This window comes from Topomyia yanbarensis, chromosome 1, assembly GCF_030247195.1.
Source record: "Topomyia yanbarensis strain Yona2022 chromosome 1, ASM3024719v1, whole genome shotgun sequence".
NCBI lineage: Eukaryota > Metazoa > Arthropoda > Insecta > Diptera > Culicidae > Topomyia > Topomyia yanbarensis.
In genome coordinates, this window is record NC_080670.1 from 203,235,600 (window position 1) to 203,258,730 (window position 23,131).

Consider the following 23,131-nt stretch of genomic DNA (forward strand, 5'->3'; position numbering starts at 1 on the left):
TTCATTCATCAGCTAAACCATCCGTTCAATGATGACAATCGCGTCGGAATGCTATGACGGTAGTGGCTGCCCATCCGGTAGTGGTCGACCTTCACCAGCGGCGGAAGGCGAGAAAGCAGCAGCGGGAGTGATGAATGAGCCGTTGGCCAGTTTCAAGTCAAGTCTCGGTGCAGTCTCTGTACAGAAGAAGATAATTAAAAGATTATGCAAATCCGGTGACAAATTTCCGATTCGTTTAGTACCGCGACAAACAAGCTGTACGCGGACCATCGCAACGGAGACGTTCCATTGGGCTGGGATCGCACGCGAACTGCTTCCTTAGCTAAGCGGACACGACAAACGTTTCTTCGACATCAGAAATCGGATAAAAATAATTAAATCAGTATTATGATTGATAGTCAGACGGCTCTAAGGTTAGGAACAAAACACGTTACAACATTTATGTCAGTCTTTAAAAACCAATTCCGTCACTGACATCCAGTCCATTTGTCTGTGGCCGCTCGAGATTGAAATGGCTTTTCATCGTGTCAGTTTGTCGGCCAATCGGCGATGGCTGCCAAGAGTTTTTATTGTGTTATGTTTTGTATTTCTTGGCACTTGTTACCATATTGCACGACAAATTTGCTGACATATTTAGACAGTTGGGGTTTGTTGGGAAATGCATTCGAGAGAATTTCATTCATTTTTTTGCCAACTGCCAGATGTGCACGCTACACACACGGGAATTAAAAGTATAGACAGAAAATGATTTAGTTAATTTTTGACATGAGGATGATTTAAAATCACAGCTTGCTTGGTGAATCAAGATGAAATCGATCTAGTAAAGACAAGCATAGTTTGGGATTTCTAAGTTTATTGCCAATTTATCTTGTTTCGCAAGTAACAACTTTCGAGCAGCCAAGAACGGAAGGTCAGTTTTGGTTGTAAATAGAAGCGCAATAACAATTTCGACTAACAACACTACACAATTCAATGCATTTAACTTATGTCTCGCACGATCAAACACACCTACTGTTTCTAAAAAATGCCCAATTACTCTGAAAAAACTTTCGAAGCAGCGTGCTGGCCGCTATAGGACGCTCTCGACTCGAGACGCGCGCCTCAGGTAGAAACCTTTTCATGACATGCACGTTCTCACGTTGCTTGATCTGTAGAGGCATCGCAGACCAGAGTTAAAAATATTCAAATTCATTGAATGAAAATTGATCATATTCAGCCGCATTTCATTTTCAATATTCACTGACGTAGCTGAAAACGTCAAACGAACAAACCACCCATTCATCCATGCAGATTTTCATTCGGCTCCGATTATTACACGAAGCGACCGTGTAGCAACGAATCAAACGCATCAAAGTAGGCCCTGGCACAATGTAAGCGATGATGATTGTTGTTTCATATGCTTTATCGGCATTTGAAAACATTTTCCTAGATAATTAGTGTAATGAATATATTGTACGATATTCAACTGAATGAATAAGATGGATATTTCAATGAATATTTTTTCTATTCACCGCGAATCGCAACAGGTTCATTGTTAGCCGTCAAAAAAGAGCTTCGATTATTTTTAACTCTGTCGCAGACTAATCGATGGCCACAGAAAATGGTGAAAAACGAAAAATATTGGTCAAATTTGCCAGTCACATTTTAGTTCGCCATATTAGAATCGCCATATTTATTTTTTTATGTTGCTACATACTAACTCAAACTCGTGTTTATAAATCACAAAACCTTTTTCTTTTAGATTTTGCCTGAAATACTACTTTTTTAATAGGGGTCCGCCATATTCGATCGGCCATTTTGAATTTCGGAAAACTTCAGATTCGTAATCAACGATGTGCAAAACCCATAATTCCAGGTAATTGTTACAAAATAATGACATTCTACCCAGTCCCGTGAAAACTGTTTATTGCCTGAAGCTGCCACCAAATGCCAGTAGCGCTAGCTACGTTTGAAATGTTCAAGGTCTGTTCACATCAACTGTACAACACTGTTTAAAAGTTGGATTCAAAACAAGTAATTATTATTAATATATGAAAAATCACAATTTCTCTTGCATCGCTTCTTCTCCACAAAATTCGAACGCTTTTATCACCTGAGTACCAGTTAAGCACATCAAAATGAAGTTTGTTTGCATTCGATAACTTTCAGGTCGAGTTAACAACATTGGCTCGTAGCGATATGAACGTTGCTTAAAGCGCGTTCGCTGTCATTTTTTAACAACTAACCGAGCCAGCAAGCCAGCTTATGTTGGCTTCACTCATTTTACAAAGAAACGTCAAAACATTCACCCTCTCGATTCTACCTCGAATAATTCATCGGCAGTGTTCTCAAAACTTTAAACGCGTTATCTCAAAACAAAATTTTTCAAAACTGCGTACAATCACATTTGAAAACGGTTCAATTTAAAGACTTCATCTTTTGATCTCTCGAAAAAAAACTTTTTCATTCGAGGAATAACCCATACACCACTTTTAGTGAAACCTTAAAATGGAAAAAAGGCTAAAAAATGGCGGACGAAGCTCGAGTAGCCTGCAGATCCAACTGGTTCTGATGGTTGCATTGGAAAGTTGGGAAAATTTTCAAATCACTCAGATTGTTTGGCACGGCACGTGCATTAACTATAAGGTGCCGGGGTATTTGCGTTTCAATCTCTTTAAAACTACAAGAGTCTGAATTTGATATTTTCAAGCCTATACCAGTAAAATTTCTGATGAAAGCAGTATTAGACAAAAACAAAATTATCCTGCCCTTGCGAGAGCCAAATTTAGTATCTGATAGCAAGCCGTTCGACTCAACCCAATTATCGAGGCGTCGTAGGATGATTTTCTGATACGCGGAAAAGCATTGCTATCGGCCGATTCGAATTGTGGTTGGAGGTTAGTTTTCCTAGTTCTATGCAGGAGCAGAGTCCGGGTACTGCAAAGTAAAAAACTCATTGAGTCGGATGTCTCGTTGTCGCTCGTTACATTTCGATAACACATTTTTAGCCTTGTTCCACAGAGAGCTCATCGATGTCTTTTTCGATAAAACATCGACAAACCGGCGCCAATAGTCGCTTTTTGTCGTGACTAACGACTTACCTTTCAATATAGGGGTCTCTTTTCAAAATTTCGGAAGAAAAAAATGATGTAAGATTTTGAACGCTTATATCTTATATGTTGTACTGAATGGATTTAATCAATTTTTTCGGCATTTTGTCGAAAATATTATTACCAATGTTGTATTAAATTTTGGAATATATAGGACATTCATTATCAACGGAAAAATAGTGTTTTGAAAAATCTTTCGATAACGACTCGGAAAAGTGAAAATTTTCAGCCCATTCCGCACAGAGCCGTCAATATGGTGCAGCAACCGATCAATAAAATGATGAAAAGTTTTAAATATAGGTCCACTACAAGTTTGTTCCTTATTTCACCACTTTTTGTGAAACCTTAAAATGGAAAAAGGGCTAAAAATTCGATCTCAAAGTTTGAGATTGCACCATTACCTCAATTTTTAAGTTTTTCCCCGTTCTTGGGCCATACATTCAGTAAACTACGAAGCTTTGGGATTCCACGCGAACCTAACCAATTTTAAGTAATTTAACACCCATTTGAAAATGTTTGGAATCATCCATATATCATGGTGGTACCAGTTTACATAGGGATTTATTGTATGACCACGCTTCTATACCAGTAACTACGGAACCGGATGTCGGATCAGAATTAAATTCAATAGCAACCTATGTCTTTCATTTGAGATTAAGTTTGAGAAAATCGGTTCGGTCATCTTCGAGTAATCCATGTGCGATTGTTGGTCACACATACGCACACACACATGTGCGGAACTCGGCGAAGTGAGTCGAAGGGTATAAGCATTTCGGTCCTCCCGGCCTCTGTTAAAAAGTCATTTTTCAGAGTGATTTCATAACCTTGCTATAGGAGAAAGGTAAACAGGTTTATATGGGAAATTCCCGTGTGATTGGATTCTTTTACTCATAACTCCGGAACCAATACTTCGTTCAAATGAAATTTGATAGTTATCGATGCAAATACTGTACCCTTCATTTGAAACTAAGATTGTGAGCATCGAGCCAGCAATATAGGAGAAACAGGTGTGAATCTAATTTCAGAACCTGGTCATTTCCTCGGATCTTCCGGAATCCTCAACAATTCTTAATGAGGTTAGAAAGACTTTGAGTTGCAATTAGTTATTTGGATCAACGATTTCAAGCAATTTAGAACTCATTTCAATTAGTTTTGCATCTTTTAGATATAATGATGATACCGGCTTGTAACCCGTAACACAGGCACCAGAATTCCAATTCGAATGAAATTTAATAGCAGTCAATAGGGATGTTGTAGCTTTTAATTGAAACCAAATTTGAGAAAATCGATTTATGGGAATTTCATGGGCAACCAAACTCTTCAACCCATAACTCCAGAACCAGAAGTTGAAATTAAATGAAAATCAGTAGCAGCCTATGGAAACGTTGTACTTTTCATTTGAGACTAAGTTTGATAAAATCGGTTCGGCTATCTCCGAGTAACCGACGCGCAATCGCTGGTCACATACTTACGCACACAGACACATTGCCGAACTCGACGAACTGAGTCGAATGGTATAAGAGACTCAACCCTCCGGGCCTCGGTTAAGATGTCGATTTTCAGAGTGATTGCTTTTCTGTAGGACAAAAGCAGAGAAAGTCCCAAAAAGTCGAATATTCTTTTTTCGAGATAACATCAAATCTCGACGTTTCATTTGAAAATATTTTTTTTGGTCCAGCTTATACGAGAATTAACCGATCCATACGAAATGTTATAGCAGTCTACGAGGATAAGATCCCTTTCACTAATTAGGTGAAAATCGGCCTAACCATCTCCGAGAAACTGATGTGAGTTTGGTAATTTTGAAAGATGACCATTTTTCCCTGCACTGCTAGTGGTTTAACGTGCATTCGTGCAAATATTTACACAAGTTTTTTTTAATACATTTATTCGTGGATGTCTGTTCTCTGTGCTGAATCTGTTAATAAGCCGTTCGCATCAACCCAATTGTCGACACGCGGCGGATAATGCCAACAATTTCCTGAAGCAGGATAGCACCGCAATCGGACGATACGTGTTATGATCGGAGGCTGATTTTCTCGGCTTTGGAATGGAGTTAACATTCACTTGTCTCCAGCCATGCGAGACAATGTGCTGCTCGAGAAATCTGTTGAAAAAGTTCGACAAGCGTCTTTTTGCTAAGAAGGGCAGAATCTTCACCAAGTTGAATTTAATTGTTATAAAGAATTGCGTTATATTCTGTGCCATGTAGTTGAAGTACAATAACATAAATCGCGTCTAAGAATTAAGCCCGACAGACCTCCCGAAATTTTCAATTACTAACGGGTTCATGATATCACATAGGATGAGCAATCGCTATGAGAGTTCCAAAACGACCTTTGAGTGCAATGACGCCCGCCAACACTTCTAGGCCCATCATATGGATCGACTGCATACAGCCCAGGGAAATACGTAATCAACGAAACTTGATTCTCTCCAATTTGATGAAGTAGTAGTTGTAGATGCGCTGGTTCACGCTTCCTTCAAAATGTAACTAACTCAGTTTTCCTTTTGCGGAGAATTCGACACCAGGAGGGAGGGCCCAAGCAGACAGATTGCTCAAGGCATTTTGCAATGACCCTTGCATATCGACAGCTCTTGACCCTGTAACGGAGACCATCCCGTCATCGGAAAGATTCTTCGACACGAGTAACTAAATCGCGATGTTGCGAAATGCATATGATTTCCAGACATTAATCTTAGTAAACTAAATCAATAGCCCCCTTAATATCTAAGAGAATTGGTCCCATTTGATTTATTGTAGAGAAAGCAAGGCGACCGTTCGTTCCCTGGTCTTTACGGAAACCAGGTTAGGTGTCTGACAGTATGCAATTTGCTTCGACCCATTTGTCGAAACGGAATAAGAGAATTTTCCCAAACAACTTTCAGATATAGGACAGCATGCCATTCGGTCGATACGTTTTGTGATCGGAGGCTGACTATCCTGGTTTTGAGATGGCGATGACCTTCATTTGCCTCCATTTATGAGGGACCCTCAAGGAACAGGTTGAATATTTTCAACAAACGACTTTTCACAGAGTAGTGCAGAATCTTTAACAAATTGAATTTGATTCTATCCATCCCCGGAGCGTTATTGTTACATGACAAGAGAGCAAGTGAGAACTTCACTATTAAAAACAGTGTTTCGTTAGCGCTATAATGAGGGTACGCGACACGGTAGATCTTCTGTGCCGGGACGGAAGCAGAGCGACCTTTTTTGGCGAAATCGTTCATCCAACGGTTTGAACATTCCACGCTCTCTTTAGTGCTGTTTCAGTTTCGCATACGTCGGGTCGTTCCCCAAAGAGATCTCATCGACGTTATGTTCGTTAATCCGTCTACGAATCAGTGCCAGTAACTATGGTTCTTGGCTTTGTCGATGTCGATAGTTAGCCGGTAACCCATCGCCCCGGAATACCTTGGTCTTCTCGTGTAGAGTCGATAGTTTTGGATATCGCGGCAGCATAGCTCTTCCAATCAATGTTTTGTATGAGGTCATACGAAACACTGATTGATTTCGTTGACCTTGAACCGTTGGTCATTGGGACTACGAACGGTAGAAGGTCGGGGATTACCTTCCACGTGCAATCTATTGTTGTGAAGGCGAGCAGAGGGATAAATTTAATGCGCTTGAAATCGCTGTTTCAGTACGAGAATGAATTTTTGTTGCTGGAAATTCCTTGCCTGATTTTAATTTTCTGAGACTGACTTTCTTTGATTTTCTTAAAGCACTTTCAAAAGAAGGAGCCCCCGCAAGGGACACCTTTTGACCTTTATTAGGAAGCTTATGAGAATAAATGTTTCTTCTCTTCCTGCAAGTCCAGTAGGCTCCCTTTTGTGGGTCATCGGAGTCACCGTCGTCAGAGGACAAGAGTGCAAAAAAGTCCGTTGAAGATGGTGGTGTAGCATTATTTAGCACTTTTGCAAAAGATAGCTTAGAACATTCCTTAAGGCAATGCTTCAATTTATCTACGCGTAGCTTGTATGTGGGAAATGTCGAGATATTATGCAGATCCTCCCTCACAGTAAGGATACTTTTCAGGATTCCAACTGCAAGAATCATCCGTATGATTCTCGCCGCACAGCGGGCCTGATTGACGCTACTGTTGCAGTGTGACCCAATTGTTTGTAATTTAGGCAGTTCATGAGCCGCGATACAAACAAACGTAGACGAATATTGTGCAAGAGGACGTAGCTCGGCAAAGCAGGCCCAGCGAAGGTTATCCGAAAAGGATATGACTGGGGGTATCATTTCGGTCAAACTCCCGCCGTGGACGACCCCATCTATTTCTACTTTGTGAGCTGGTAAATATACAAAATTATATCTTTGGAAATTTGTATTAAATTAAATGACTTTATTATGATAGAACGACCACGAACCAACCTGTTGAGTGCTCTGGGTACCGTTTAATCAGGGTTTTTTTTTCCAACAGGGCCAGCCTAAGTCTCGGGAGTCGATTCGGTCTCCATATGGCCATCCAAAGGGTAAATCGCCATCGCACAGGATCAGCACCCACGCAGACGGGAAAGAAGAGTGAGGAAAGAATAAAAAAGGTACTTATCTACTTAATGCAGCTGTCTCACACCAATATAAGAGTTTGTGAACAGCTAAAAAATCGGCGCATCCCGGAACAAAACTTAAAGATTAATCACCACATTTCCGATGGAGTTGAATACGGATTCGATGGTTAACTCCGCTGATACTAAAATCTCAAATATCTTCTAGTTGCGTTTACCGCGATCGGGAAGTGGCGATTGTATTCAGTGCGACTGGATGGTGACAAATGTCATGTACGGAAGTGATACCCCGCGATCTGCCTACGTTTCCGGATAACCCCGCTGATTGGCCAATATTCATTAGCACCTTCATGAATAGGAGAGACACCGGAATTGCTATATACTATTCGAAAGACTCTGAAGAAGACGAAGAATACATTAATGTGGTTGGCGCAATGGCAAGAGTCCCTGGATGAGACGATTTCCACTTTGAGAGGACACCCAGAACTACCTAAATCGAGCAACTTGTATCGGTTGACACTTACAGTCGATGAGCGTCCAGTGCTACGCGTCGGCGGAAGAATTGAAGCTGCACCGCACACATCGTTCGATGCTGGGTTCCCGTTGATTCTTCCAAGAAAACATCTTATTATGACACTGATTGTAGACAATTTCCATCGTGTTTTTCGCCATGGTAATTTTGAAACGATAGTGAATAGTGACGAAAAGTGAAGAAGGTGACTCTAAGAATGGTACCGCTGGCTGTGGTACATTTGTCCTCGTTTCTTTGTTTGTAGGAGACGACCCACTGTATTTTGATCTATTGTGGTCCTCGTTTAGTCGACCATTCACGTACACCGCTATTTATTTTTTCACCAACGCATTTACCAAACTAAACAGCGGGTTTTATCCCGCCAGCTGTACCTCAGAAGGAAAGCGCGTGGGAAAGGATGGAGCGATCGATAAAGTCAGCCCTGGAAGCAGCTTACAACAAGGATCGGTAACTGGTCGACATGAAGTAGGTAACGTTAGTTGCAGAAGCCGAGGGAGAAAAACCGTCCGCTAATCTACCTATCTATAGATGCTGCTAAAGTATGTAACGTCAGGGTAACAATTTAGCACTGGGTGGAAATATACCTATTTTTGACTATACACTCCGTAGAGTGTATTTGTTTACATAATATTATACTCACCGCTGTTTTGTACCGTTCACGTTAAAGTTGTAAAATTTTGTTCATTTTCGCGTTTGTGAACGGTTATGTGCATACAGATAGGTGTAGAAAATTTTGTTTCACATTTGTGTATAATTAGCATAGGGTTTAGTTAGGCTACCGCTCTCCTCTTGCGAAAATATGTGTGTACTAGTTATGCTGCTCATCGTTGACAGCTATGCGACAAGGCGGTTGGTGGTTTGTTATGGTCGAGTGCGGAAGGCGGCCATCGTGAGAACGAGAGAATGTGACGGACCACGACCGAGAACAGACGTCCAGAATATTTATCTTGTTTTCGGGACAGTTTCCCGCTACCGTAACTGTTTAGTTTTGTGCGCACGTGAAAATCCTGTCGAAAGGTGCCGGCCCGTGGTCCGGGTGCTCTTTGTTTTGTGGTGGCCGCCAAGGGAAGCTAAGTGCAAAGTAGTTTTTGCTTCCCCGGCTAACCGTTCAGGATTCGACGCACCCGCCCCTCTCGTTGTAGAGGATAAATCAAACCAGCCTGGCTCTCCTCTACAGCTAACAGTCAAGGAGAGGGAAGCAGGTAGGGCGACGGCTCCACCTGGGAAAATACTGCTGCGTTCCGGGATGCCTTGCGGGGAGCAAAGGATTCCGGTGATTCGTCACCAACGTCCCTAGGGTGGTTCCAACAAAAGAGCCAAGCTCACCTCCCGAGCTAATTGTTAAGGATAGCTGCCGGAGCAGCCAACGTAAACAGGGAGAGCTCGTCCGTTGTTGTTCCGGCCGGTTGGAAGAAACCACCCGCATTTCCGCCCGCAGCAGTAAGTCACCACTAGCAGTAGCAGTGGAGTGGAGAAGTAGAAGAAATACTAGTCGGTAAATTTAATTTATTTTGCTTGTTTACTTTTTTTTGTTTATGTACGAAAGTTCGAAATTCTGATAGAGGCACCTAGGCCGCCCTGACAAGAAGGGTCCGCAGGGCAAACAAGAACCCGAGTAGTGGACAATTTGCAAGTAGAAGACTTGAATCCAAATCATTTCCTTTTGTGAAGTTCTACAGATGTTCTTCAGCCTTTGATAGCCCTCAGTGACCCTGCGGTAAAGAACTAGTGGAATCAAGTACAACACCAGCTGGACGTCTTCTGGAAGCGCGGGATACGTCAATATCTTTCGATGCTGACTAGGTGAATGTAGTGGTGCGGAAAAAAACCCGTATATGTTAAATATTTGGTCCGCATAGCAGACGAGGCCTGCGGGAATGGCAGAACGCGTGAAAAAATTAAAGAAGTTGGGACTGCGGAAGGGGGATGAATTTGGAAAGCGATAGGTTGAGTTGGATTGTAAAACTGAGTCCGGGCGGGGTATGTTGATGCCTAAACCAAGAAAGATAAAAAAAATCATTTCTGTCTTTAATCCAACAAATAGCTTCACATCTAAGAGCTTAAACTTACCTTTAATTTGATATCCATATCATGAAAATCGATCCAGCCGTTCTCTTGCAATCCTAGTCGCTAACCGAAATAATGTCGACTTTGTGCGTTAATATTTCCAAATAAACGTTTTAGCGAACGAAAAATTTTACGCATTTATAATAAAGTTTTCAAAATACAAAAAAGTTTAAGTCTTTAACATGGACAATTTTTATTTCAACCGCGCGCAAAAATTTAGTATGATTTTAATCGCTTTGTATGACTATCCCCCCTTAGCTGGTTAATTGCGGCCGGTTATTCTTTGCAGTGATGTATCTAGCTAAGAAAGCTAGCCTGTTGTTACTATGCTATATTTCTCCTCATTGGAAAAATGGGTAAACTATATTTTCTCTAAAAAACTCTGGAAAGAGAACTGCGGAGACTCCATTTTGGATCGATTGGATTCGCATTTAGCTGTCAAAAAACGAATCCAATCGAACATTGCCTATCCTTATAACATTGGACGTGTTGCCATGCAATGCCAAGGCATACGTTGCCAAAAATGCTGTTTTTCTCTCCGCAGTTCTCTTACTAGAGTTTTTCTAGTTTTCTCCATTAAAAAATATTTAAAACCATCTTTGCGCGCTAACAGCATAAAACGTGTTTTCGTTTTTGGAGCTAGCGTCAATTCTGCGTTAGCTTAGTCATGTCATTAAATTGAGTGTTGGATTCTGATAAGACGAAGTCGAAAGGCAAATCCCATAACTAATTTAACTAGTTAGTGTTTGTCAGTAGGAATTGAGTATGACGGTAAACCGCATCTCTGATAACTCTCCACCCTATCACACTTTGTTGTATATTATAATCCTTCTTTCTAATATGATCGATTACTTGTGCACTGCCTCCTAAGTCTATTGAGAAAAGCTTCAATTTTTAACACTAATATTACGCCTGATGACAATCTCGCCTGTCTCGTAAGACAAGAAGCTATTTATTTCGTTACATGTTCAAACGTCAAAACGACCTCAATGTTGAATTACACTTAAGAAAATCCGCCGGTGTCTGGGGAAAAAAAATTCCATACTGGACAATGTACAATGTATTAGCCTGACGGAACACTACAGGTCGAATTCCAAACCGATAAGGGCTGTCAAGCAGCAATAAATTATTCCGAACAATTTCTATCCGACGAGAAAACGAACCAGCTTTTGTTGTGGTAAACCTAAGTACTCTATTCAGTAGTTATGGACAAACTGAAATTTAAGGGTTGCAATTAACCTCGGTGAACTTTATAACATATCTGCTGAAGTTGAAGTTGATAAAATTCCATGGTAACATCTAGGAAGGAAGTAAAGCCGTTGGTACCGTTGCTTGTGTTTGATAAGTTGGAATCACTCCGTGCGAACAGACCAACTGAAAATAAACAAAGAAAATTACTGAAATTAAATAAATAACATTTACGTTTCCGACTCGCCTCATCAGTAACTGGTACTGTCTTGCCACCAATTAATCCAGTACCAGTTTTATCAAAATGTTTCCTCTAGCGAAAATCTTTACATACTGCCGATACTTAGTGACATTTCTCAGTAAACAGTCGGTACCGATTTACTATTTAAATCCACTGAATTAATTCAAACATGCAACCGAAGCCATCACATTCAAACCACTTTCACTAAGCAACCGTTTTTTTTCGAGCCAAAACAAACCGTTTACCACCGCGCCAACACGTGTTCTACAGAGAGAAAGACATAAACAAACTGTTACTCTCACCCTGCCCGAACTAATGGCCGACGCGCTCGATGTCGGCTCACGTATAATTCCTTCTCTGTACTCGGGAAAAACTAAATTAAAATTGCCGCTTCATATCACCGTGATTGTCATCAGCGGTATGAGAACATAAGTAGTAGAAGTGGGTAGACAAGGGATCATAAACCTGTCGATGATGATAGCAGCAGTGGAGGATAACTGGAGCGCATCCAAGTTCACATGTCGCGATCGGTACGATTATCTAGCCTTACTGGGTCTACTGTGATCATACTAAAGTTCCAGAAAGTTTGTCAACCGTTTCGCCTAAGGGGCCCCCACGGAAAATGCTCTGCATGTCGTTTCGGCTCATTGCGTACGTTTTCAGATTCAGGTGGCGTTGCAAACCGTTTTGAATGGTTCGGCGGTTGATCAAGGTTAGTCTACGCGGGGCTTTTTCCGTGAGAGGTTCGGTTTTTCCCTGGTTTCGAAAGTAAAATGGGTAGAAGAAATTGTTATTTTCAAGTTGTAATTATTTGTGTTAGATTATGGCAAGTGTTTTCGTTTAATGCGGTTTACGTGAACAATCACAAGATCGAGAAAATTGATTTGGATAGAATCAAATTGTTGAGCGCGACGGAGTCTAGTACGGAATCGACCAAGGCTGATCTGGTTACGAAGGAGAATTTCACCAATCCCGTGCAGTACTATCAATATCTGGTGGGTAGTGATCCTGCTGGTCACGTGGATTTGCTATGGGGTAAAAATAAGACATACCTACCCTCCATTTTTCGAAGCAGTACCACACAGGAACCGCCACCAGCTCCGACAATCATTTCCTATGCGGATGATTTGTCACCAGTTCAGAACACTCTGAATAATACAACGCCTTTCTTTAAGGGAGACTATTACGTTGATCCCGTGGAAATATTTTCCACTACAACCACCAGCCGACCAGTGAAGCAAATCAAAAAGCCCAAAACTAAACCGGAACCTGCGAAGAAGCAAACAAAGCTAACCAAGGAAACTCTGGAGTTGCTGCGCAAATATTTCAGCTTCAACTGTTCCCTGACACCGATCCAAACGTCGACAACTCCGCTTCCTAAAACCGGAACCAAAAAGTTACGAAATCGTGGAAAATCCAAAACACCGACTACAGTTCGACCACCGGAAGTCAACAACAAACTAGCTCGACCGGCGAAAGGTAAGAAACCCTACCGACCGGTAGTCTACGTCTACCCACCGGTCATCAGCAGTCTTGGCGGGGTACTGGAAAGCGTCTACAACTACATGCACGATGCCTTTATCGACACGGAGTACATTTCGGTGGAGGACACCGATGAACAGCGAACGGTGAAAAAAGTTTTAAAATCCAACGACAGGAAAAAGACAAAGCGGGATTCGAGGAATTCTGGCGGGGTAGAGTCCAGCACCGCCACCGCTGCGACTATAAGTTCGAAACAATACCACCAACCGGATGTGAAACGGGTGACCTCTTCTGGTTTACCAGGTGAGGGAACGACTAAGAACAAACTAACGACGAACATTCATGTAACCAGTGAGTACACTCCGGCAACTCCGGGAACGCTGCCAATTCTGTCACCGGGGGCATTTGACGAAAAGGATCAAAGTAGCGAGGAAAGTGGTTCGGAGGAGGATGATGGTGGTGATTACTATGAAGGATTCGCAGCGAATGATAGTTACGAAGACGATGCGGATGATGATGATGATGGTGACGACGACGAAAGTCAGGAAGGGGAGGAAAGTGACGAATACGGTGCTAGTGAAGAAGCGACCGGGAACCAGGTTGCCAATGATAAGGATTACGATTACGAAGATGATAGTGATAAGGTAGCCGGACCGGTTAAAGTGAAACGTCAAAAGCAACCCGTAAGCGCGGAGGAATACAGTGAGGAAGATTCGGATGATTATGATAGTGAGGAAGATAGTGATGACGGCGGTGATGGGGAAGGTTTCTTCTCAGGCATTTTTGCGTCGTTAGGACGCATCGTTCGATCGCTGGGATTTGGTCCTCGGACTACGGTAGAGTATTCTGATTATGATGAAACGCGAAGCACGACTCCTAAGGTGATAGATCTGCGGAAACGACCAACTCGGAGCACGGATCAGGACACACAAACGCAGTTGGAAAGGGTACATGAAGTTACGGATAAACAGCAACCGTGGTACCACTATCCGTCTTACCTGTTCAACGAAGTGGAAGAGGAACCAGTGATTCAAACGCCCGTTGAAACGAATCTTGTCACGGAAAACGATTCCACCAACAACTGGTTTCAGCTTATGATGCCGTGGGACTTCTTTAATCCGTGGTCTTCCTGGGACGAAGAACCTGCTACGGTTACAAATCAGAATCAACCAGCGATGGTGGTCACTGTTCCACCAACAACTGCTCCAGCGACGGAACCCGATTCTGGTTGGTTTCCAAACTTGTTTGGCAATATGGCTACCACGGAGAGGCCTTCGACGAAACCAGTTCCTCCGAAACCCTTGATCCCATTTCTCCCAGCTTCCGATCCTCTTCAGAAGCCAGAAACCTGGCTAAGTGTCATCGCTCAGCATGTTTTTACAACGACCAGAACTCCAAAAACAACGAAGTTTCCGTCAACGACTCACCTCACAAAACCCACCAAGGTATACTATAGCGGGTATCAGCTATGGCGTCTCTTCCCGAGATCAACGGAGAACGTACGTTCCCTAGAGGACTACCGCGTTTCACCGGAAGGTGTCAAACTGCAGTGGTGGAAGGGACCGACCTTACGAGGTTCCAACGATATTCTTGTTCCTCCTGGTATGCTGGATAGGATGACTGAATACCTACGAGATGAAGATATTCCGCGCGAAGTGATGATCAGGGATTTGGGACAAGCGATTCTGTACGAAAACCCTAAGATGACTCGGAGGGAACAAATCGAAACTGAAGTGCTTCACGGACATCCGTTGACGTGGTACCGGTATCATCGGTACGGGGATATTGTGAAGTTTATGAATTATCTGGGGCGTAAGTATCCACGCAATGTGGAGTTGATTCATGTGGGAAGGAGTTTTGAAGCAAGGCCATTGACGGTGGTGAAAGTGAAGTTCGACGGGAAGCGATCGATCGGCGGGAAGGTTCATAACTCAAAGTATATGAAGGGAAAGCGGAGATATTCGGGGAAGAAGAAGGGGCCGCGTAGTGCTGTGTTCATCGAAGCTGGAGCTCATGGGCGGGAGTGGATTGGACCGGCCGTTGCTACCTGGATATTGGATGCGTTGACTAAGGCGATAGCGAATAATGGTTTGTTAAGGTTTCGTTGATTGAATTGGGTTTTTGATTTGATAACGGTTTACTCGTAGATACGGAGTTGGAGAACATCAAGGCAATGGATTGGTACGTCCTTTCGGTTCTGAATCCAGACGGGTATGAATATAGCCAGGACTACGATCGGATGTGGCGGAAGACCCGGTCAAAGCACCGTGAGATTCAAAGCTCTGGAATAATAACATCCGCGTGAGTATTCGACTAATAACCTAAAAGACGAAATAACGCATGCATTAAAAAATAGACATTTTTCGGATGGATGTACTCCACTTCCTGTTGTGATGCTTTACGGCAATTGGCCGGGGCTTTAGCCATAGCCGTCGAAAAGCAAGATATTGGCATATTCTTCAATTCTCTGGCCGCCTTATTGATTAGTTCCTTTTAAGTTTTCGCCAGGAAATTGTTCGAAAAGATCCAGCGCATCAGGTTCGCCAAGAAATGTTCAATTGGGCGAATTTGGAGACGACTGGGACCTTCAAACGCTCCATCTACTTCAGCCACCGCTTTGCGTAAAGTGCCGAGGCCAGGTTCGTCCAAAAAACAACATCGTCCTTTCGGTGGTGTTTCGTAATGAAGGTCGCCACTTCCGAGAACCGCTTCGTTCTGTAGACTTCCCCAGTGATCGCAACTAGCGAAGAAAAGAAGACCAAATTTGACCTCTCCTTAGTGATTGTCGGCTTCCGGAAACGCTGCTCAGCTCAGAGCTGCACCAACAACTTCATCAATGAAGAAAAGGGTGACCAACTACTAAAGAAATACCATCTTAGTATTTTTCTAGCAGATTTTTGTCTGTGTCAACCTCCAAAATCCCTGCCACCTTCCGAAAAAGCTAACCTCTTGGTTCCACACCTACCTCAACGATCGACGAGTCATCTTCAAGACTCAAGAAAGAGCCGCTTACAGAGAGATTAATAAAACTCTTCCCCAAGGATGACCACTATTTCCGACACCCATCCTATTCTATACAATCTATACCCGCAATCTGCATCAGACCATTCTTGGTGGATGTGAACTTGTCTAGCTGTGAACTTTATTGTGGTGGTGATTGGTACTAGCCTAGGAGAACTAACACAAACAGCCAACAACTACCTGGTCCAACTTCAAGCCGACCTAGAGAAGCTAGAACTCAGAGTTAACGTCTCCAAAAGTGCAGCAGTTCGGGAAAACGTAGACCTCAACGACTCCCATCATTAGTTACTATTCATAGTCGATAGAAAACACATCGAAAAGATCCGGGACAGAGCAGTAGCGAAACTTAACATTACCAAGATGCTCGTGAAGCGAAGCAGCAGTGTCAACCTAAGCACTCTCATTAAGGTCGCAAACGCCATCCTACGCAGCCGCCTACAATAGGGTGCTCAAATCTTTGTAAACGCAGTTAGGACGAATCTTCAGAAACTCCAAGCTGTGCACCACTGGTACCTACGCAGCGCGATGCGGTACCTAAAAGCTACTCTAATCCATGTGATCCACACGTAAACCGGACAAATACCGCTGCACTTCTATTGAAAAGTCAAATCTTCAGATTCCGTTATCGGCGCGGTCGGATCCTTGCTTCGCACTATTTGTCGAAGTTCGTTGGCTGCTCCTACGCAATTGCGGCCATTGTCGCAATAGTCTTCAGCACATAATCCACGATGGGATGCGAATCAGCGAAGTGCGTCGATGACATTAGCTGTGCTTAGGTCACCTTCCAGTTCAAGAGGCACAGCATTCGTTGCATACGACAACTGCTACGTAGACTTTGATGGGTGCCGTCGGTCGATGAAAATGGTCAAGCTGTGGTACTTCGTGCTCCGGGGGAAGTTTAGCCATGAATTGCACAAACAATTTGGGACGTAGGGGGTGGGCGTAGCGTTGTTGGTAAATCGATTGCCTTGTACGCAGCGCACCTGGGTTCGAGTCCCGATCCCGCATGTAGGGTTAAAAAAATTTCATAAGAGATTTTTCTAATCCGAAGAGGCGAATGACCTTAAGGTTAAAACCTCTATAATCGAAACAAAAAAAAATGGGACGTGTTCGGAAGCGATCTTTTCGTTTGGCCAGACTTCTTCCCCTGGTGATCCATTAGTTCAAGTGCCGGTAGGTTGAATAGAAGTTGGGGTGCTGCGTACAGATGCCTTTCGTAGTAGTAGCGAACGCGTAGGACGGTAAATTGATGCAAAGCCGGAAGCAGAATCTGGTGTTTACCGTCGTACTGCAGATTAACCTTTCCCAACCTGTAGCCCAACACTGATCGAAGCCTATGAAAGGGCAAAACTAGCGGATGCGAGATTTCGGAGATGCTGGCTACCCATATTGGAAGACCTTGTATTCGTTGCTGGAGATTTTGCTATTGGATTAGTCGAAAGATCGTCACTCCTGCTTCTTTCCACTTGTCGACTGAGAGGTGTGCTGATTCCGCTCGTGCTGTAGAAGTTTTCCGACAGTTTTGAAGAAACCGTCGCTTACTGTCGGATCATATGCTGGAAATTAGAGAATTTTTCGACGTATTGGACGACGAATGGTGGCTCGACGGCGGCCAAAACTACTCCTGTCGGTGCTTTTCGTACTTCTACGAGGACTTCGGGATGCTGAATAAGGTTGAGTTGTTAAATTGGCCAGAATATCCAAAGTGTTTTAATGCACTGATTACGATCTAGGTCCACCGATCCTTATGGAGCACGATTCTCAGGGGAGACACCCCGTAATACTGCCAGATCTTTGGATACCCATTTGCGGAGTTCGAAACCGCCCTTGGATAATAGCGCATCAAGCTGCTTGTCTATAGTTGTTTCTGCCACGTTGCGTCCACCAGAGTACAAATCCTCAACGTAAAAACCCTTCCTTAGAGCTTCATCTGCTTCGCGATGCTCGTCGCGTTCGTTGTCGGATAGTTGCTGAAGTACTCTCGTTTCAATGTACGGTGCGCTGGTTGTATTATACGTTACGGTCTTTATTTCGAAAGTTTCCATCGAAGTGTCGGGGGAACCTCACCACCCAATTCGCGGAAGTAGAGTGTCCAGCTCGTCGCAGGTCTTCCTGCACCATTGGTTCAACTAGAAGCGCGTCGTTCAGCGATGGTTCGTTGAGTTTCACACGACGCGTCAAAAAATACCCTCAATATGGTCGTCGCGCTATCTTCGCGCGCTACAGCGTGATGTGGAAGATGGTACCATGAAGTCGGACGATTTTCGTAGTCCGCTACGCGCTTCATGTGCCCTAGCGCGTAGTATTCCTCGACAAAGACTCTGTACTGTTGATACAAGTCAGGATTTTGGATTAGATGACCACTTCTAGGCGATGAAAATGATGCAGAGCGGTTTCCGACAAGGTTAAATAACACGTCCTACTTCTGTGGCAGTCGAACTACGTATCGACCTTTAGCGTTGCTGGTTACCGCGCGCAGGCAGCTTCTTCGTCGGAATAGCGTTGTTCTCTTCGATGAACTGAAACCATTCCATTCGACGATGTACATCGTTAGCGGTGACAACATTTACTACGATTGCAGCAATCGGCTGACTGTGAGAAGACCTTCCCGACACTACTCAGCTAAGAACGGAGTTCACGAGCAGCGCAGGAATTCACCAAGAAACCTTGAACACGTCGAAGAAAATTTCTGCTCCCAAGATGAGGTCGATAGGGTTGGTACCGCAGAATGACGGATCAACTAGAGGAATTTCCTAGGACAAAGTGTCAACGGAAGTCGATGGCCATTCTGGAAAGAACTGGAAATTTCAAACTGGTCGAATACCATCGTATGCAAGAGCGAATCGTGAAGAGTAATTTACGGCAGGTATGCATCGACGAATCTTCCTCTGCGCTTTGATTCGCTGGGAGAATGGTTCGGTAACGTACTGTGTGCTCGGTTTCGCTATCGTCGAGACAACGATGACTACATCAGTAGCAAGTAAAAATGCATTCTGTCCTTGACTAACTGAAACGAAGATGACTGCATTGATTGTTGGTAGATGCAGCGGGAGTAGATTTCTCATCTGGGTAGTTGGTTGTCTTCGAACCTGAGCTAGCTGGTGGTTCACTGGAACAAAGATGAGTCTGATGTCTACCCCGTCACTGGTCACGTCCGCAGTTCCGACAGAGGGTTGCGAAGAACTTCCTTCTTCCTGCCCTCCGAATTTAGCTTTGAAAACATCGTGCATTGGTAAGGTGGATGATGGTCGTTGAAGACATTGAACGGTACGGTATTGTGACTAGCGACTGGTCGTTGGGAAGGTTCCTTCACTTGGCTGGAACCCTGGGACATCTACAGTACTGGTTTGAATGCTCTGCGGTACGGCGACTCTACGTTAGATGAATGACGTCAGATTCTTGAAAGAAATGACACCTTTCACAGTTGAAAATTCCGCCCAGTCTCTTCTCGTCGTAGGGTCGGGGTGAATATTCAGAACCTGAATCAGTGAAATGTCCTAAGATTGGATCTTCTCTACAGCTAAATAACTGCTGAAGGACGTTAACGTTGGCCTGGAATTTCTCCACCAGTGAATGCAACTCTGAGGCAGACTCTCTTTTAAGCAAAAAGGAAGTCGAACAACGCATCAACATACGACTGCTTCAAACGCGTAGGGAAGTGGCCGCTAAGCAAATTCCATGCAACTGGATAATTATTAGCGCTGATTGGAATCGGCTGAATGAGTTTCAATGCATCGCCCGATAACGCACAAAGAGTTGGACCGGACTCTCCAAGCGAATTGGCACTTCATTGGCCTTGCTTAAGCAGCAACAGTATTAGGTATCTGTGCAGTATCTCAGCCTAACAATTGATCATTAGCTTTCCTTCGTCGACTCGTCCAGTTCAAAAGGGAATTCCTGCGGATGCCTTATATTTTAGTACTCCTTCTCACTGATTGTCAACTACAAGAGAACCTTCTTTGGAAACTTCGTGTGCCATATGTACTTTACGTCACTACTCACCTCCTTCTTGGCGTACGTAAAATAGCCAGTCCACAGCCAGTCATTGCCCTCGAGCGTCAGGTACATCTCGTCATCCATGATCACAATCAAGCTCCGCTTCGCAGGAAAGACATCTTTGACAACCACCTTCAGCCGCCGCTTTTCGATGGCAGCTTGCGACAGGGCCGGCCTCGACATCCACTTTCTCATAAAGACGTACGTTTTAACCATCTCACCAGAATCTCATCACCCTGTCTTCCGTCTACATCTTTGGCGCCTGCTGCACCTTCCGGTTCCGCAAAACCGTCGGATGGCCGAGACCCGACTTGCGCTCCATGCTTTCGCCTTTCTTCAGCAGCGCCTGGATGTGGTATATGGATGCTCGACTGTTTCCTGTCGACACAAAGTATGCCACGACGCCGACCTTCTTCCTTCTGGGGTGGAACTGGCGATAATTAAAGACCATTGAACATAGTTGCTTCATTGCTTTCGCCATGGTTACCATAAATGAACCGATGGAGCTCTTAAATATTTTCTGTATTTAGCCAACTTATATTTATTGACGAATCACCGGTGGACTCACCATCAGGTGGCCATGTAATCGCATGACAAATCGGTGAACTTTGTCTCCAAAAATCCGAGGAATAAAAAAAAACAAAATTAATAAATATTATCCGGTCGTATTTATATACTTCAAAAGTATTTGTAACATGTGCACACTTCACAGGTTAAGCTGGCTACAGTCCCACAGCTCCCTCTCCATGAACTCGGACCAATCATGCTACGGGGCGGATCTCGATCGAAACTGGGATCACCGGTGGAACGAAGCGGGAGCTTCGAAATCCGCCTGCAGCGAATTCTACGCCGGACAGAGTGCCTTCTCCGAACCGGAAGCCCGTGCGTTGAGTAAGTTTCTGACGAAGGGACGCCGTAACATTCAAATCTACCTTTCGCTGCAATCCTACGGACAGACGATCAGCTATCCGGACGGGAAGCGACTGCAGGGTGAGGATCGGTTTAGCGATGTTCACGAAATGGCAACGGTTGCGGTGGAAGCTTTGCGAGGATCCGGGAGTCACGTTTCCTACCGAGTGGATAGCGAAGATGAGATGGCACATCCTAGATCCGGGACGTCGACGCAGTTCGCGAGGTATGAAGCTGGAATTAAGTATAGCTATACGGTGGAACTGCCGGATACGGGAACTCACGGGTTTTTGTTGCCTCCTTCCGGTATTGAGGCTACCGCTAGAGATACACTGGAGCTAATTAAAGGTATGGTAGATTACGTTTAATCTAGGTCATGATAATGTACAATTAGAAGGATAAATACAAATGGTAGTATTTAATGGTGGTTTGAGTTTCTGAGAAAAACCTTCAACCAGCAGTCGAATCGGTACAAGTGCTGCTCTAGGTCGTCGATGCCTTCAAAACTTTCCGCTAGAGGCGCTGCGTTGCCGACATTAGCGAAAACGGTATGTATGAAGCGTTCGCAGATTATGATTGCGACTACGGCATCCAGGCGGGAAGCTACGTTACGGAAGCAAAGCCGAGCGTGGGCTTCCGTCAGTTTCCGAAGAGCTGATAGTGAGGCCTGAGTGAGAAATTCTATTGGAAGAATCAGTTATAACTTGCGACTCGTAGCTTAAGTTTCCTTACCTGGTGTGTTCAGTCTCGTGACTACGAAGTATTCGCTAAGCAGTTTCTCCGCATCCGCGGAAATTGAAACCTGCTGGTAGTATAACATCGCTAGAAACTGTCGAACGTCATCCTCAGAAATTAACGCCTCCTGCTCTGCCGGTGCATTCACCAACGATTTTTCCAGAATGAAATCAATCACTGAGCTAGTCGTTTCCTCCGGTAGAACAATCGGAATTCCAAAGGTGCTAAAACGAAAACAAGCTTTAAAAATAACCCGCGCTAAGCTTACACAGTACCAGTACTTCAAAAACGTCACCATGGAACTAATATCCTGCTTCGCCCTCCGCGTATAATTCCAACTCGTCCAAATGGCACACTCTAACGGATAGCTAATCGCGTGATTCTCAATAATCACCTGACCGGACTCAATTTCCCGCAGAATCCGGGTTGAATTACTCACCTTCTGCATAGACCAATCACCGATATAGCAAACTCCGGTTCGGGCCAACGTCGTCGCTCCACACTCAACAAAGTTATCCTCGAGAACACGACCACCGGCCAGCGGGTCCAGCATTCCCGTGACGAAACGACGCGCCAGCTGACCGATGGACGTCATCAGCAAGTGCGAGATAGCTGTGTCGGCTCCCAAACTGATCACGTGGAAGGCTTTCGCGTCTTCCGGGGATTGATGGATCGAGGTGATACTTAGCAGGAGACCTAGTTTCAGCGAGTTGTACGAGTTCATCGGAACGGTGTCCTGGCAAAGCTGGGCGGCTAGCATGTAGGAGAAGCAGTAGTCACTGTATTGTTCGGTGACGGAAGAGTACAGATCCCGGATGGAAGCCGGGATGGGGGAAAGTTCTTGGTACATCGGAGTGGTTGACTGGGATATTGCTGGTTTCGTGTCGATTTCGCTGTAGTCTTGAGTTTGTAGATTCGGTGTGCTGCCAGGCGGTAAAACTTCGATTGAAGTACGTCTTTGGGAGAACGTCCACGTCTGAGTAGCTTCAACTGAATAGAAGTCCAGGGTTGGTTGAATGGGGTTTTCCGAGCATTTCGGACTAGGCTCTGAACTCATAGGTGTAGGTTCCCAAGATAAACGAAGCGGCATTGAATTTTGTTCTGTTAAGAGATCCGAAATGCCCTCATCGCTGTATTCTGTATTCATTTCTTCCGTTGCACTGTGCTGGCTAAAAAGAGGCTGAGAACGTTCGAACTCGCTCATCTCCAAACTAGTGACAACTTCCAAACAACTCGCACCATCTCGACCTCTGGACACCTCAACCTGAACACTATTGATTTGATTATCATCACTAGTAACCCCAAAAACCATTTCCTCCGGATCCAACACAAACCCAACCGTAGCATCCATCT

At 44.1% G+C, this 23,131-nt stretch overlaps 2 protein-coding genes across 2 annotated transcripts; one reads left to right on the plus strand and one right to left on the minus strand.

Annotated features, from left to right (window-relative positions):
- The first annotated feature begins 31 nt into the window (after window positions 1–31).
- Window positions 32–21,411, plus strand: LOC131676172 (uncharacterized). Its single transcript, XM_058955293.1, has 5 exons — window positions 32–178; window positions 12,299–12,347; window positions 12,467–15,205; window positions 15,265–15,418; window positions 20,847–21,411. The coding sequence occupies exons 1-5, from the start codon at window positions 32–34 to the stop codon at window positions 21,409–21,411; spliced, it is 3,654 nt and encodes a 1,217-aa protein (XP_058811276.1).
- A 50-nt stretch (window positions 21,412–21,461) lies between these two features.
- Window positions 21,462–23,129, minus strand: LOC131676173 (minichromosome maintenance domain-containing protein 2). Its single transcript, XM_058955294.1, has 3 exons — window positions 22,060–23,129; window positions 21,776–22,002; window positions 21,462–21,724 (listed from the first exon to the last, which is right to left on the minus strand). The coding sequence occupies exons 1-3, from the start codon at window positions 23,127–23,129 to the stop codon at window positions 21,462–21,464; spliced, it is 1,560 nt and encodes a 519-aa protein (XP_058811277.1).
- Window positions 23,130–23,131: the final 2 nt, after the last annotated feature.